Source organism: Protopterus annectens, chromosome 7.part0 (assembly GCF_019279795.1).
Source record: "Protopterus annectens isolate FY-2018-M chromosome 7.part0, PAN1.0, whole genome shotgun sequence".
Taxonomy (NCBI): Eukaryota; Metazoa; Chordata; order Ceratodontiformes; family Protopteridae; genus Protopterus; species Protopterus annectens.
Window position 1 is genome coordinate 892,866,297 of NC_056739.1, and position 14,396 is coordinate 892,880,692.

A 14,396-nucleotide genomic window follows, 5' to 3' on the forward strand; every position below is an offset into this window, starting at 1 on the left:
GTTCTTAACATGAAAAACGGTTTGCTCTGACCTCTGCAAGGAGGGTATCTGAGTTGTAAGCTCTTATGGTGAGTCAGCCCTACCTCATTTTCCACAAGAACAGGGTTTCTCTGTCGCAGTTACCATGGGGAAAGGGTTGCTTTGAGAACTAATTCTTCTTTTATGCCTAAAAGTGTTTTCCGAGTTTGTCAAACTGTTCATCTCCCTGTTCTTCCTTGCACCTTAAAATGAGGAAGAAAAGATACTCCATGCCGTGGATGTCCACAGACCACTAGGGTGCAGTCTTGACATAACAAAATCTTTCAGATCTTTGGATAAGTTCATTTTTTGTAAACATAGAAAGGAACAACATGTGCCAAAATAGACAAGTTTCCAAATGGTTGTCTCAGGCTATTACCTGTTGTTCTCACCACAACAAAACTGCTCCAACCAGAGTCAAGATTCATTCTACCAGGGCCTTGGTTTCTTCTGTAGCCTTTTTTTAAGGGTTGGAATCTTGAAGTACTCCAGAAGCAGCATCTTAGCCCTCTGTGCATACTTTTACAAAGCACTACAAACTTGATTCCTTCTGTGATTCTAGATCATGCTTTGTTAGGACCTTTCTTCAGGGGTTCCTGGACCCTTCCCTCTTACACCTTCCAAATATAGTCAGCGAGGCTAATCTACCCATATAGTGAAGGCTACTGCAGCAGTGATCAGTATGTTAAATATAGTACAGTTGTGCAAGTAAACTTACCATAACAGATGGTCAAATCAATGCTGCAGTAGCTGTTCCCTCCACCCTCATCCCACCCTTTTCTTTTTGTTTTGTTTTGATTATTCCATTGGTATGAAAGCTCTGAAGGGCTTTGTGCTCAAACCTGTGTTTTAGGCATCTTGGCTTGAAGCTTTGGAAGCTAGAATCTGATGAAGTCTTTACTGACTACTGCTTGGAATTGGTGCTTTTTGTCTAAGCCGTAATTTTTTTGACCATATTGCACTAGGTGTGTTTTTGTGTACATCTTACACAGTTCTGTTTATTTTCCTCTGTAGCATTTTTCTGTTTTCAGGGTAGTAGCCTTCCTTCTGGAGACAAAGCACCACTGCTTTTATGTAGCTGAACACACACCCCACAGAAATATAGGGCGCGTTGAGGACCCATGAAGGTTTGATTGACTTGTGGTCATATCCTTGGCAGGATATAACCAATACAGCTTAGACTTGTGGTCATATCATTGGCAGGCTATAGCCAATACAGTTTAGGCTTGTGGTCATATCCTTGGCAGGATATAACCAATACAGCTTAGGCTGCTGCAACAGTAATCTATTGTTATAACTACTGTTAAGTTTACCTACACAACTATACATTCATTTGTACACAAATCAGGCTCCCCCAGCAACATCTTTGTCATTTTATTTTCTCTGTTCAGTTTTACAGAAGACAAAAGTAAAAAGCAGAAGCAAGATGAAGATGAGGAAATTGAAGAGACAGCACAAGAAAAGAAACTTCGCTTAGCTAAACTATACTTGGAACAACTCCGCCAGCATGGTGCGTGCTAGATACGGAAGAGAGAGAAAAGTTTGGATTGCATGCTTTTATGTTGATCACTGGTATTTGTAATTTTCCTTGACGTGTTGTGTGACTCCAGATGTACATGTTTCAAAAACATATACATGCATAGCTCTCAACCAATTGGGGACAAATCCAGAAAAAATCAGGGACACTTTTAAAATATTAGTTCTAGTAGCTTAAGACATTAACAGAATAAGGAAATGTGAATTAATATACATTAAGTCTGTAACTCTTGGTTATTATATATTAAGTATAATTCACCACATTTCCTCCAAAAGGCACGTGTTAGGAGGGATTACAAGGGACAGAGGTAAAATTTGAGTCAAAATCGGGGACATTCCTGAAAATCGGGGACAGCTGAGACGTATGTATACATGTTTCAGAAACACTGGACATTGCAGTTTTATTGGTAACTCAAGAATTTCAGTTAGTCATTTGATGTTTGCATAACTTTAATTCACTAGTTGTTCTACTGACAACTTTAGGCTTGTCATGTTGTGCTCTTTATCATTTTGAAATCTGTACTTAAATGGGTGGTTCTTGTTTATTGAAGCCCCCACAACCTATATATGGAGGTATACTTTGTTAACTCACAACTCCTGTTATTCTCACTCTCAGGTCAGTATTAGAGTCTGGGTAGGATCTAATTTGTGTACAGATTGCTTATTGTCCTTTTTTCTTGAGGTACATCATCAATGAGGAGAGGATATATAGGGTGATACAAGGGGTGTGTCTCCTGCACATTGGGAGTGAAAGGAGGTTTGCTCATCCAACTTAAATGGTCAGTAAGTGCTGAATTAAATAAAAAAAAAACGCTGCTCCTATTAAACATTGTGAATAGTTTAATATAGTGTAGACTAGTGTAGACTTTTAAGAGGAGTTTGATCACTGTTGTTGGCAGACTGTGTGTCAGTCAGGTGAAGCATTCAGTGCTTTTATTTCAGATGAGTGTAAAGCAGAGGCACACTAATCAGTATTGGACAATTTATTAACCAGTGAGCAAATACTCAAATAGTTAATGGAAATTAATTGGGGCATAAAAGGATCCGTATTAGATTATGTCTTTCCTTATCACTATTTCAGTATTCCTTACAATAGGAATTTTCTGCTGAGGATAGCTGTATATCTGGCCAGCATACCCAAGCCTTAGGCCTTTCCAAGCTCCGTATGTCAAGAAATGTGTCCTGCATCCGAGGCATAAGGGTCATAAGTGGCGTACGAGTACCAAATCTTCAGAACTTCTTTGCCGCCAGTCTAAATAATGTTTTTTGAATTCAGTCTGCAAGTTCATCATGTTTCAGCTATTGTACCCAAGGCAGATAAGTGCCTTGTTGTGAACTGTTTCTTGTGTTTTTCATGTTTTTGTTTATTTGCATGTCACCCAGAAATGGGGAAATGCAAGTCTGGGAGGCAGATTCGCCATAAAGACAGACTCAAAGTGCCTTTTCTGTTTAGGCACTGACCACAATCACAATAAGTGTGAGATTTGCTAGGCCTTTGTACCCAAGACCCTGTGCAGCCACCTCTTTTTTTATCCTTGTATTTGGAAAACCAATGTCTGAAGGTGTTGGCTTAGGGGAGCCATGGTTTCTGATTCCACCTACCTGGACTTTCAGCTACTTACCAACAAGAAGTCCAGAAAGGTGCATTTAGAGACTTCTGTTGTCCAGCCTCTGCCAGATGTGACAGTAGGGCCGGATAAAGATCCCGACTCTCCGGTTCCGATGCCTGCTCCCTCTGTCATTGGAGACCAACTCTGGGCTCACTGCTGGCATGTTTACTGAGGTTGACCCTACATCTGTTGTATATGAGAATGAAGTTCCTCTTAAGGAAAAGCAAAAGACCAGGCATGTGGTCCCTGTTGTAAAAGATCCCCATAAAGAGTGCAGGATTTCACTTGGGCTTTTTTTTAAGGAACTCATGGCCTTAAACCCCCCCCTGTCAAGGTTTGTATGTGCCTTCCCTTGTTGCCTTCTCTTCCACTCCTTCCAAGAGATTTTGAGCTTCTGATTCTTCTGGTGGATGGAGAGATGGATTCTGGGGAGGAGTTCTTCACTTACTCTTATCTGATCCATTCCCCTTTTAAGCTTGGGATCAGATGAAGATGATATCCTCTCCCCTGATTCCCCTATTGAGAAGCTATCCTTTGGGGGCGCTGTTATTAAAATGGTGGAGCATTTTCAGTGGGAAGGCTCCCTAATGTTTGTGGTACAGAAAAGATGTTATGATCTTTTAAAAATGGACTCTCCCAGGCCTTCTGCAGTGCCCCTTGTGTTGGAAGCCCTACTGGATAATTTTACTTCTGCTTCATAGGCTCCAGAGCCTAGTCTCCTTCTCCTAAAAATAAACTGATAGATTTTACAAAGTCCCAGAGGTTCAAAAATGCCTGTACAAAAATCCTTCTGTTCCAACAGTGATTTCTGTTTCTGCTGATAAACCCATGTTGATTCCTTCCTTCCTCCATGCTTTTGCCTTCTGTTAAGGATAGTAGGGCTGTGGACAGGTAGAAAGTGTATACCTGTGGCACCTTAGCCACCAGAGCCATAAATTAACAGACCTATATGATTAGGCATGGTTTGGCTCTACTGTCCAAGGCTGACATGCTGGATTCTAAGGGCAAGTCATCTTCTGTTTCCTTATTGACTGATCTATTCCTTATTCTGTTTCACAGATTGTTTGCTATTGCATCAAATGCCTCTGATGCCTCTCTTAGTTCAGCCGCATCAGGGTCAGTTATCAGGAGGATTCCTTGCTCTGGCTGCAGTGTCTCCCTTAAGATATTAAGGCCAAAGTTATTAAACTCTCCCTTGAACAGCCAAATCTATTTTGGTTCTGTGCTGCAGACCTCTTTTAAAACTTTAAAAGATAAAGGTTATGTGATGCAGGGCCTTAAACAAAATTTTCTCTCCCCTGTATCTAAGTTGCAAACTAACTATCATTCTAAGACTCCTTTTGTGCATAGGCATCCTAGGCAGCCTTTGGAGAGTAAGAGACCTTCTGATTATTTCTGGAGAAGCCTGTTCAGGACTCTAGAGAACAGAAATGTCCTTTCCTGACAAGTCTGTCTTTGTCTGACATTCACCCTTCTCTGCTCCTTGGCCAGGTTCCCCTTTGTCACAGGTCTTTTCCAATTTGGCAACACACAACCACAGAATCTTGGGTTTTTTCAGTCATCCAAAAGGTTATTTTATTACCTGGAATGCCTTCCTCCTCTTTCAAGAATGCTGCAGCTCCCTCCTTACCAATGCCATCATTTTCCTCCTTTTCTTCAGGACCTTTTTTTTCTCAAGGGACTATTCAAGCAGTTACTCTGTTGCAGAGAGGCAAGAGATTTTACTCAAAAATGTTCTTGATCCTTAGGAAAGAAGGCTCTTGGAAACTCATTCCAGTTCTTGACACCTTTCTAGAAGTCCCTTCTTTCAGAATGTTGACTCAGTCACTCTTTCCCTTGCTGCTTCTTCAGGCCTGTCTCCACATTTCTATTCACCCTCTCTTCAGGAAGTAATTGTAGTTCTGTGTTTCTTTCACATTATCAGTTTTTTTTGCTTTGCCATTTGGCCTTTCTACAGCCCTGAGAGTTTTCATAAAGTGTTTCGGCCCACTCATAGCCTTTTGCAGATTTCATGGTGTTCAGATATTTCCCTGGCTGGATGGCATGCTTATTCAAGTCCCCACTTGGCAGTTTCTTTTGGAAGTTCTGAAGTTCACCCTGCTCCTTCTTCGCAGTGTGGATTCCACTCTGTGTCAAAAAGTTACCCCTTCACAAGACCAAATTTGCTTGGGATACAGGATCCAGACCCTGTCAATGATGGCTTTTCTCCCTCCTCCCAAAGTCTTCTTTCTGCCAGCCTTCCTCCAGTCTCTCTTTCCATAACAGGTGATATATGCAAGGGAGTTTCTTCGAGCCTTGAGGTTTATGGCCTCAGTCATTGTAATGGTTCCTTTGGCCAGGCTCCACATGCAGAAGTTTCAGTGATACCTGAAAACAATTTGACTGCAGCACTGTCAACCTCTGGACTTTTCCTGTCTGTCTCTTGCTTTATCTCAGACAGGAGTTCATATGGTGGATTCACCAGATTTCTCTGAATCCAGGACTTCCTTTTCATCTTCCTTCCTCCACTCAGGAGGTGTCTTCAGATGCTTCATGTCTGGTTTGGGGGATTCCTCCAGTAATGTCAGGGTTCAAATGGTCTGTTTTCCTCATTTTTAGCAAGCTTTCCATTCTGTCTGGGTAGCCCCATTTATATATATATATATATATATATGTGTGTGTGTGTGTGTGTGTGTGTGTGTGTGTGTGTATATATATATATATATATATATATATATATATATATATATATATATATATAAATAAATACAGACAACACCATTGTTGTGGTATGTAAACAAGCAAGGGTGCACAAAGTCGTACTGTTTTTGCAAACTGGCCGTTATAGCCTGGGATTTTGCCATCGGCCATCATTTGACTCTTTGGGCAGCTTATATTCCCTCAGAGCACAATCTGATGGCAAACGGTCTGAGTAGGTCCAGGACAGATCCTCACGAGTGCATGCTTCACAGGGAAGTTTTCCTGGATATTGTCCATCAGTGGGGTATTCCTCAAGTAGATATTTTTGTCTCCCCTCTGACCAGACCACTTCCCAAGCTGTGTTCCAGAGCTGAATCTATTGGCTTGGAAAGTGGATGCTATGCTATTTTCTAGGAAAGTGATATTCATGGATGCTTATCCCCATATTCCTCTGTTGCCAAAGATCCTACACGAGATAGTGTCAGACAGGCTCAAAATCTTGTTGGTGGCAACATTGATTTCTCTTCCTCTTTCCCTGGCCAAGGGCATTGACCACAAGCTGCCTTTCCAGATGGATCTTCTCACAAATGAGAAGGACTCTCTTATCCAACTTCATCTTCAAATTTTACATTTGACTCTGTGGGTGGTAGGGAGTTAATTCTTTTCGATGCCCGTGTTCAGAGGGCATGCTCTGGGTGTTACAGTAGGCCAGAAACCCACTACTAGAAAAATGTCATGTTGCTAAATGGAAGAGATATTCTGCTTTTTGTCAGAAACATGAACATGACCCTTTTTGTTCCTTTAGTTCTTGTTTGTGTGAGTAGCTCACTTCCGGCCTGGCACATTCGTCTTTCAGTTTTTTCTCATTGTCTATCTTTGGATCCATCCTTTTCCTCTAGATTTGAGTTAAACAGTTTCCGAAAGGCATCTTTCATGTTAAGCCTCCAAGAAAAAGTTCCTCCTGCTTGGGACCTTACATTTGTCTTGAGAAGCTGACTCCTCACCTTTTGTACCAGCAGCTTCTTCTACTTTGCAGTTGTGTACCTGGAAAGCTGTCTTGTTGGTGGCTGTGACGTCTGCCAATAGAGTCTGTTAGCTGTCGGCTGTTATAATGGTCCATGCTTTTCTGCCCCTCCCAAACACACATATAGAGTATCCCTTTGGATAAGTCCTTTTATGATAAAAAAAGGCACTTCATGGAAAACAGCCCTAGGTGCTCATCATATTGAGCACTGCCACAGTAGACTTGGCTGTATGGGTTATGTCCTGCCAAGGATAGAACAGCTAGCCAGCTTCCAAAGCTACAAGGCACCTTCCACACACCCAAACTGTCTGGCAGCTCAAGCTGAGCTGAATGTAAAAGATAAGTTTGGGCTCCAGGCCCTCCATAGCTTTAGTGCTACTGAAGAGTACGCTCCTGTGAGGCTCTCAAGGCTTGATGGTTATCTTTTGCTGTTCCATTGGTGGGTAAATAAGTCCCCTTTGGGACAAAAACCTAAACTTTTGTTCATTATTATTACTGTCCTCTTCAGGAAAGTTATTTTAAGGCTTGAAGTTTGTGTTTTAATGGACTGTCATGAGGTTGTATTGTACCTTTAAACAGGAGTGCTGTTTTGTCCTTTCAGTTTAAAAGTTGTTTAGAATAACAATCTTTTTTTCTGTGGATAAATTGTTTATTTTACTTTGTGGAGCTGGCAAAGTATTTTAAAGTGTTTTTAGTGTGTCTGTGTGTCTGTCTGTAAAAAGTGACTTTTAAAAGCTTTTAGATTTTACCAGCATTTGCTGTTTGGTTTCCCTGGGAAAGAGGTACAATTTTTAGTTTGACAGTGGAACAGTCTATTAGTCCTACTGTTTGTCCTCCTTCCAGCCTCAAAAAAAAATTGTTAAGCAGTCTTTGCCATCACATCAGGCTAGCAATTTATGTCTGTCACTGGTGGGCGACTCTGGTGTGGTCATTAGTTGTACCTCAGACCACTTGTCTTTTACCCTGAATTCCTGTGGTGTAGTAGCTACAGCCGCTATGGACCTGGGGTTTGTAATGTCTTCTGTGCCTGTTGGGGTCCTCTCAGTGGGCTAGGGAGAGCCACTGTGGTCAGTCCTGGGAGAAGGAACAGGGAAGGCCGTCCTGTGTCAGTCTTGTACTCTTCTCAAGAGAAGCTGCTGCTACTGCTTCCATTAATAACACTGTTGAGCCCTCCCCCCCCCCCCCCGTTTTGTTTGTTTTTTTTGTTTTTTGTCAAAAAGAAACTGAATACTAAGTATGCATCTACTCCTAGTTTACTGGGTCTGGCTCTGAGTTTAATTCGGACTACTGATCTTTCTTATAAAGTAGTTTCTGATTGAAGAGTTTCCCTATTCTGAATCTGAAAAGGAGGAAGAAGGGACAGATGCAGGGTTTTCTCCTCCAATTTATGATCCACATTCAGAGAAGAACTCTTGATGTTATGTTGTCCCATCTTGCCTTCTTTCTTGCTGGTTGGGTTCAGAGCCGATCTTCTGCTCCAACTCGGACGATTTACTATAGCTCGAGAGTTTATACTAGCTCGAGGCTAACCCCTATCCCAATATGCCTAGCGGTAGCTACCCAGATCTCATTTGCCGCTTGCAGCGTCGAGATTGCGACTACTGGCTCAGGCTAAGTATTTAGTTTTTTCATATATTACTGTCATCTTTTCCAGGTTTTTACTTGTTTAATTACCTTGTTAGTGTTGATATTAATCCCGTTGTAGTCTAACGACCTTCTGACCTTCCTCTGCTGTTTTGGTTGTTCTTGGCCATCATTTTTTTCTTAGACCTTGCTTTCCCCTTGAGCCTGTAGAGGGTTAGTCTTTCTTTCCACACCCTGTTGGAGTAGCCTTTTAAGTTAGAGGCTCTCCTATTGGGGCAGTTGCTGTTTTACTTAGAGGCTCTCCCCCTTCTTCTTTCTTCTTTTATCCATTAAAAAAAAAAAAAGATTCTTGTGTATTGCTAGCCGTTACAGCCTTGTTGGTAGTGTTTGTAGTTGTGTGTTAGCTGTTACAGCCTTATTTTTTGCTGCTGTTGTCTCTTTCTAGTTATCCAGCATGTCCAAAAAGTCAAAACCCTCTGGCTTTAAAAAATGTGACTCATGTTGCCAAAAAAGTCTCTTATGGATGGGCACACGAGTTGTGTATGCTGTTTAGGGGCTGTTCACCTGCAGGACTCTGGCTCTGTCTGTCACACTTTCTGTTCCAGATTCCTACAGGAGAGAAAACAACTTGATCTTGCGTGGCCTTCTGAAGAACCCTCAAGAGCCTTCGTCTCAGGGTCCTCGGCCAGCTACATTGTCTGAAAAATCCCCTAAGCCATCCTCATCGATTCTAATTTCAGAACAACCTAAGTCCACTGTCAAACTTTCAGTTCTGTTGGTTCCCAGTGTTGTTTCCAACAAGCTAGGTCTCCCACGGCTTCAACAGTATCATCGGAGCCAGTCAGGGCCCATAAAAGACCTAGGTCTCCCTCTTTGGAGCCGGTGCGCTCTGCTTCACCGTCTCCTTTGTTGCAGTCTGGGGCAGGCAGTCACTGATCCTCTTCTCACTCCTTTCGGTCCTCCAGGCTTTCAGATCATGATGTGGAGAGAGTGGTCAATAGGCTCCTCAAGTCACAGGCACTTGCCAAATTGCTATCGAGCCCAGCCCTTAAGGAATTGGCTCCTTTGGCCCATCCAGCTTCTCTATCGGTTCCTCCTCTGACTCTCCTGGGCTTGGAGCCGGAGTGCATGGATGTGGTGGTAAAACCGTCGGCTCCTGTTACTTCTCCTTTATCGGTTCCAACTCCTGCTCCAATCTCCTCGATGTCCCAGTCCATCAAGGGATCTGGTCGCCGAAGCTCTCTCATTGTCTCCCAGGGGGAAGTGGCATCGGACCCTTGTCCGACCCTGCTCTTCCTCTTGGAGCTTCAGGGCAGGTGAGCTGTGCTCCCACATCAGCGTCAGCGCCATCGCTGTCTGTTCGCAGGGGATCTCCGGGCTCTTCGGAGCCGGAGGCTCCTTTGACTCGGGACCGTGGCACCTTCGAGGTAATGAGGAGCGTGCAGTCTCCTGAGACCGTTCCACCCTCGGCTCCATTGGCTCTCTCTCCCTCGGTGCCTGTGCCTGCCTTTGACCCTCCTCCTTCCTCCAAGAGTAGGGAACCTATGCCCCAGTGGGCGACCTCACTTCTTCCGTAACCTCCCCCAGACATTCGGAGGAGGTCCCTCGGAAGAAAAAATGTAAGAGGAAGCATTTGGACTCCACTGAGTCCATCACTTCAGACACCGACTTTTGGACATCTTGGAAATCCTTAGAGGGGTGACTGGAAGTCCCTAGCCCCTTCTGAGGACGAGTCTGTCTACCTGGATGTATTTGGTTCCCGACCCTCCACTTCTTGGGTGTCTCCGCCTTTTAACCCACTTTTGTCTGTAGTGAGTCGGAAGGCGTGGAGCACTCCAGAAACCATGGAATCAGTTCCGCTGAGACCAAATAAATTTATAACTGCACCCGAAGACAAATCCTTTCTTTCCAAAGGGGTTCCTGTTGACGCTATGGTGGTGGCAGCAGCCACTAAGAAGGAACTTGCGGAAACGTCATCTGTCCATCTGCCAAACAAGGAGTTCCCATACGATGGCCTTGTATGGGAAGCGTATGTTCTCTTCAGTGACCTTTCCTCTCAGGTCGCTGAATTATTTGTCACGCTTCACATGACTGCAGAGGGATCTCCTAAAGGAGTTAGGAGATGCCCTGCAGGATCCTACAGCTGAGGGCATTCCGACCAGGGCGGCTTCCCAGCTTGCGACCTTGACTTCAGTGGTTACCTCCTCCATGAGGCTCATTTCTTATGTGGCAGATGAAGCGAGTAGGGCAACAGGTACCGGTGTTGCTTTACGGAGATGCTCCTGGATCTGCCTTTGTCAGTTTGCGGAACCTTTAAAGTCCTCCTTTACCAATACCCCTTTTGATGGCTCGTCCCTGTTTGGGCCAGAGGTAACAGACTCTCACCAGGTGTGAACAGGATGGCAAGACTCTCTCTGCCGTAGGAGTCCTTTTTCCCACTCCATCTAGACCCTATCCTAAGGTCAGAAGAGTGGAAAATGTGGTTTCGAAAATCCTAGGTATCTTCGCTTGACACACGTGGAGACTTTTCCCCCCCAGGGGCAGAGGAGGAAACAATAACGGAAGACGCCAGCCGTGTGGCAGGGGGGGTCCGCAGCAGCAGGGCAACAGAGATACATTCTCTGCTAGGCTCTTCCAGCACTCCTGAAGGGAGGCCCGACTGTCCGCCTCTGGAGGCAGTCGGGGGACAGACTATCATTGTACCCAGCAGCCTGGCAAAATATTACAAAAGATGCATGGGTACTGTCAGTAATATCCAGGGGTTACAAAATTTCCTTTTCCCAGTTACCCCCCCTCTAGAGAAAAACGTTATATCCCAGGTGTTCCACCCAGTCTTTGGGATCAAGCAATCCTAGAAGTACAAAGATTGCTAGAGAAAAAGAGCCATCCAAGAGGTCCCCGCAGACCAAATCAAATCTGGAACTTACTCAAGGTTCTTTTTAGTTCCAAAAAAGACAGGAGTCTGGAGACCCATTTTGGATCTCAGCAAGCTAGACAAATTGGTAAAAAAAGGTGACATTCCGGATAGTAACACTGGAGTCCATTCTTCCCTTTTTGGGTCCGGACAATTGGATGTGCTCCATCGATCTCCAGGATGCATACTACCAGATAAAAATCGACAGGTGATCAGGAGATTCCTGCACTTCTGGCTGGGAGACAGTCATTTATCAGTTCAGAACTCTGCCCTTTTCGTCTCCCCACAGCCCCCAGGGTGTTCACCAAGTGTATGGCAGTGGTCACGGCTCACCTGAGACGTGTAGGGTTCCAGGTGTTTCCATGTCTAGATGACTGGCTCCTCACTGCCACCACCGAGCATCAACTAATTAAAGCACAGGACTACACAATTCAAACCTGTTCCCAGCTAGGCATCACCATAAACTACGAAAAGTCTGCCTTGTTGTTCTATTACCTTCATAGGGGCAGACTTCGATACAAGAGCCATGATAGCAAAGCTGCCTCAAGACAGGGTGTCAACCATTCGTCAGCAAGTTTCATTTCTCATAAAAAAGACTAGAGTTCAGGAAAGAGAACTGTTGAAGGTCTTCAGCTCAATGGCCACAGCAATTACTCTAGTCCCTATGGCTCTCTTTCACATGAGGATTCTGCAGTGGCTTTGTTTCGTTCAATGGTCTTTACAGGATTTACCAATGTCACACATGATCTCGATCAATGAATCCTGCAAAAAGGACTTAGTATGGTGGCTTGTCTCCCCCCCGGTGACTCTGGGCAGACCCTTTCTATACCCCCATCCAGTAGCCACAGTGACCACAGACACCTCTCAGGGTGGGGGGGGGGAGCATTATCTAGGACAGACTGTCCAAGGAATGTGGGAACCTCACGAGTACCACTTGCACATCAATTTTCTAGAGATGAGAGCGGTGCTTCTGGCATTGCAAGCACTTCCAAGACTCTCTACCTACTGGAACCATTGCAATTCAGACAGACAGTATGTCAGTGGTATGGTACATCAACAAGCAGGGCGGGACCAGATCTTACCCCTTGTGTTGTGTTGGGAGGCCCTTCAAGTATGGCAATGGACGATGTGTTCCCAACGTTTTCTGACTGTGACGCACATTCATGGAAAATCCAACGTGATCGTGGACAGGCTCAGCAGGGCTATCCTCATGCCTCACTAGTGGTCCCTGAAGCAAGAAGTTGCGGACTTGATTTTTCACAAATGGGGCCAGCCATGCAGTGATCTTTTTGCCACTCCGCTCAACAACAAATGCTGCAGCTACTTCGCCTTAGTCCCCCACTGGGACAGTCACCCAGGGATGCACTTATTCATGATTGGTCTCCGGGACGACTTTATGCCTTTCCACCTTTCCCTCTAATCCCAAAGGTACTTCAGAAAGCAAAGTCACTGGGTTGCAAACTCATCCTCATTGCTCCTTATTGGCCTCGTCAGGTTTCCGTTTCTCCACTATCATATACAAGTTGAGCCTTAAATAGTGGACCCAGTTCCGGACCTCCTGATGCATCGGTCAGGAGTGCTCCATCCCTCCCTCCAATCTCTCAAGCTGACTTCTTGGTTTCTTCACTTCCAGTTTTAGCCAGGCTCCCCAACATTTCCCCGGCAGTACAACACATCCTGATGTCCTCTCACAGGCCCACTACCAGAAAGATTTAGGAAGAGGTTCTCTTATTTGGCAAAGAATAATTATATTGATCCCTTCACTGCTCCTGTTCACAAGATTCTTGATTTCCTGGCCGAAACGTTCAAACGAGGGGCAGCTGCAGCTGTTATTAGGGTCAAACTGGCTGCCATCTCCAATTTTCATGTGGGAGAGTTGGGCTTTAACATCTTGTCCCATAAGCTGTGCAGAGCATTCTTGTGAGGTACAACCCTTTTACGGCCCCTGGGAAGAGACCCACCCCCCCCACCCGGGACCTAAACTTGGTTTTAGCCTTTCTGGTTCTTCCACCCTTTGAACCAGCAGCATCTTGTCCCCTGAAATTTCTATCTTGGAAAACCCTTTTCTTGGTTGCCATCACCTCAGCTGGATGGGTTTCTGAATTGCGTGCTTTATTTATTCGTCCGCTGTGTCATCTTTTACAAAGATAGTCTTTCTCAGAACCAATCCTTCTTTCTTGCCAAAGGTGTGGTCGGAGTATAATTTAAATCAGTCCATTGAGCTTTCTTGTATTCTTCCCCAATTATGGCAACAAGGCACAGTGTAGATTCCACCAACTGGATGTTCATAGACAGTTATGTTTTTATTTACATAGGACCAAAGACTTTAGAAAATCAGATCAATTGTTTGTATCCTTTGCTGACAATAAAAAAGTTCTCTATTTTCAAAAGTGACCTTATCAAAGTGGCTGTCAGACACAATCAGTTTTACTTATGATTTGTGTAAAAAGAAGCTTCCAGGGAAAGCCAGAGGACACTCAACCAGGGCCTTGGCTACCTCTGTTGCCTTCCAAGCCAAATTGCCTTTAGATTCAATCTGTGCAGCAGCAACATGGGCAAGTCCTCATACTTTTATCACTCATTACAAAGTGAATGTGGTCTCCAGGAATAGGGCATCCTTTGGTTCCACGGTCCTGAAGAGTTTGTTCCAGTGAGCCACCCAAGAACTGGGTGCTGGGGACGTGGTCCCAACAAGCAAGAACAAAGGTGAGATGGGACGACATAACATAAAGAAGTTATGTACCTGTCATAACGTTCCATGTTTGTTGTCCTTCATCTCGCCTTCCTTCTTGCATCCCCCCCTCCTTCCCCTTTCCTGGAGGATCGAGTGGAATTCCTTCATTGGTTACACTGGCTGGGTTTCCTGTTGACATACCAGGTTAGTTAACCATGCCTTGTTTTTCTTCTTTCCTTCCTAACCTTAAATGTGTAAGAGCTTAGTAAAATAATTTACTATGAGTGTCTAGTGTGGGCTATCACAAACGAGATCTGGGTAGCTACTGCTAGACATGTTGGGACAGGGGTTAGCCTC

General features: G+C 44.4%; 1 protein-coding gene across 1 annotated transcript in view; it reads left to right on the forward strand.

The window, feature by feature from the left end:
* The window catches only part of RRP9 (ribosomal RNA processing 9, U3 small nucleolar RNA binding protein), a gene marked incomplete in the record, with an annotated part of 550,676 nt that overhangs the window by 28,351 nt on the left and 507,929 nt on the right, over window positions 1–14,396 (forward strand). The window contains 1 exon segment of the mRNA XM_044077476.1: window positions 1,410–1,528. Coding sequence (XP_043933411.1) covers window positions 1,410–1,528 — 119 coding nt within the window.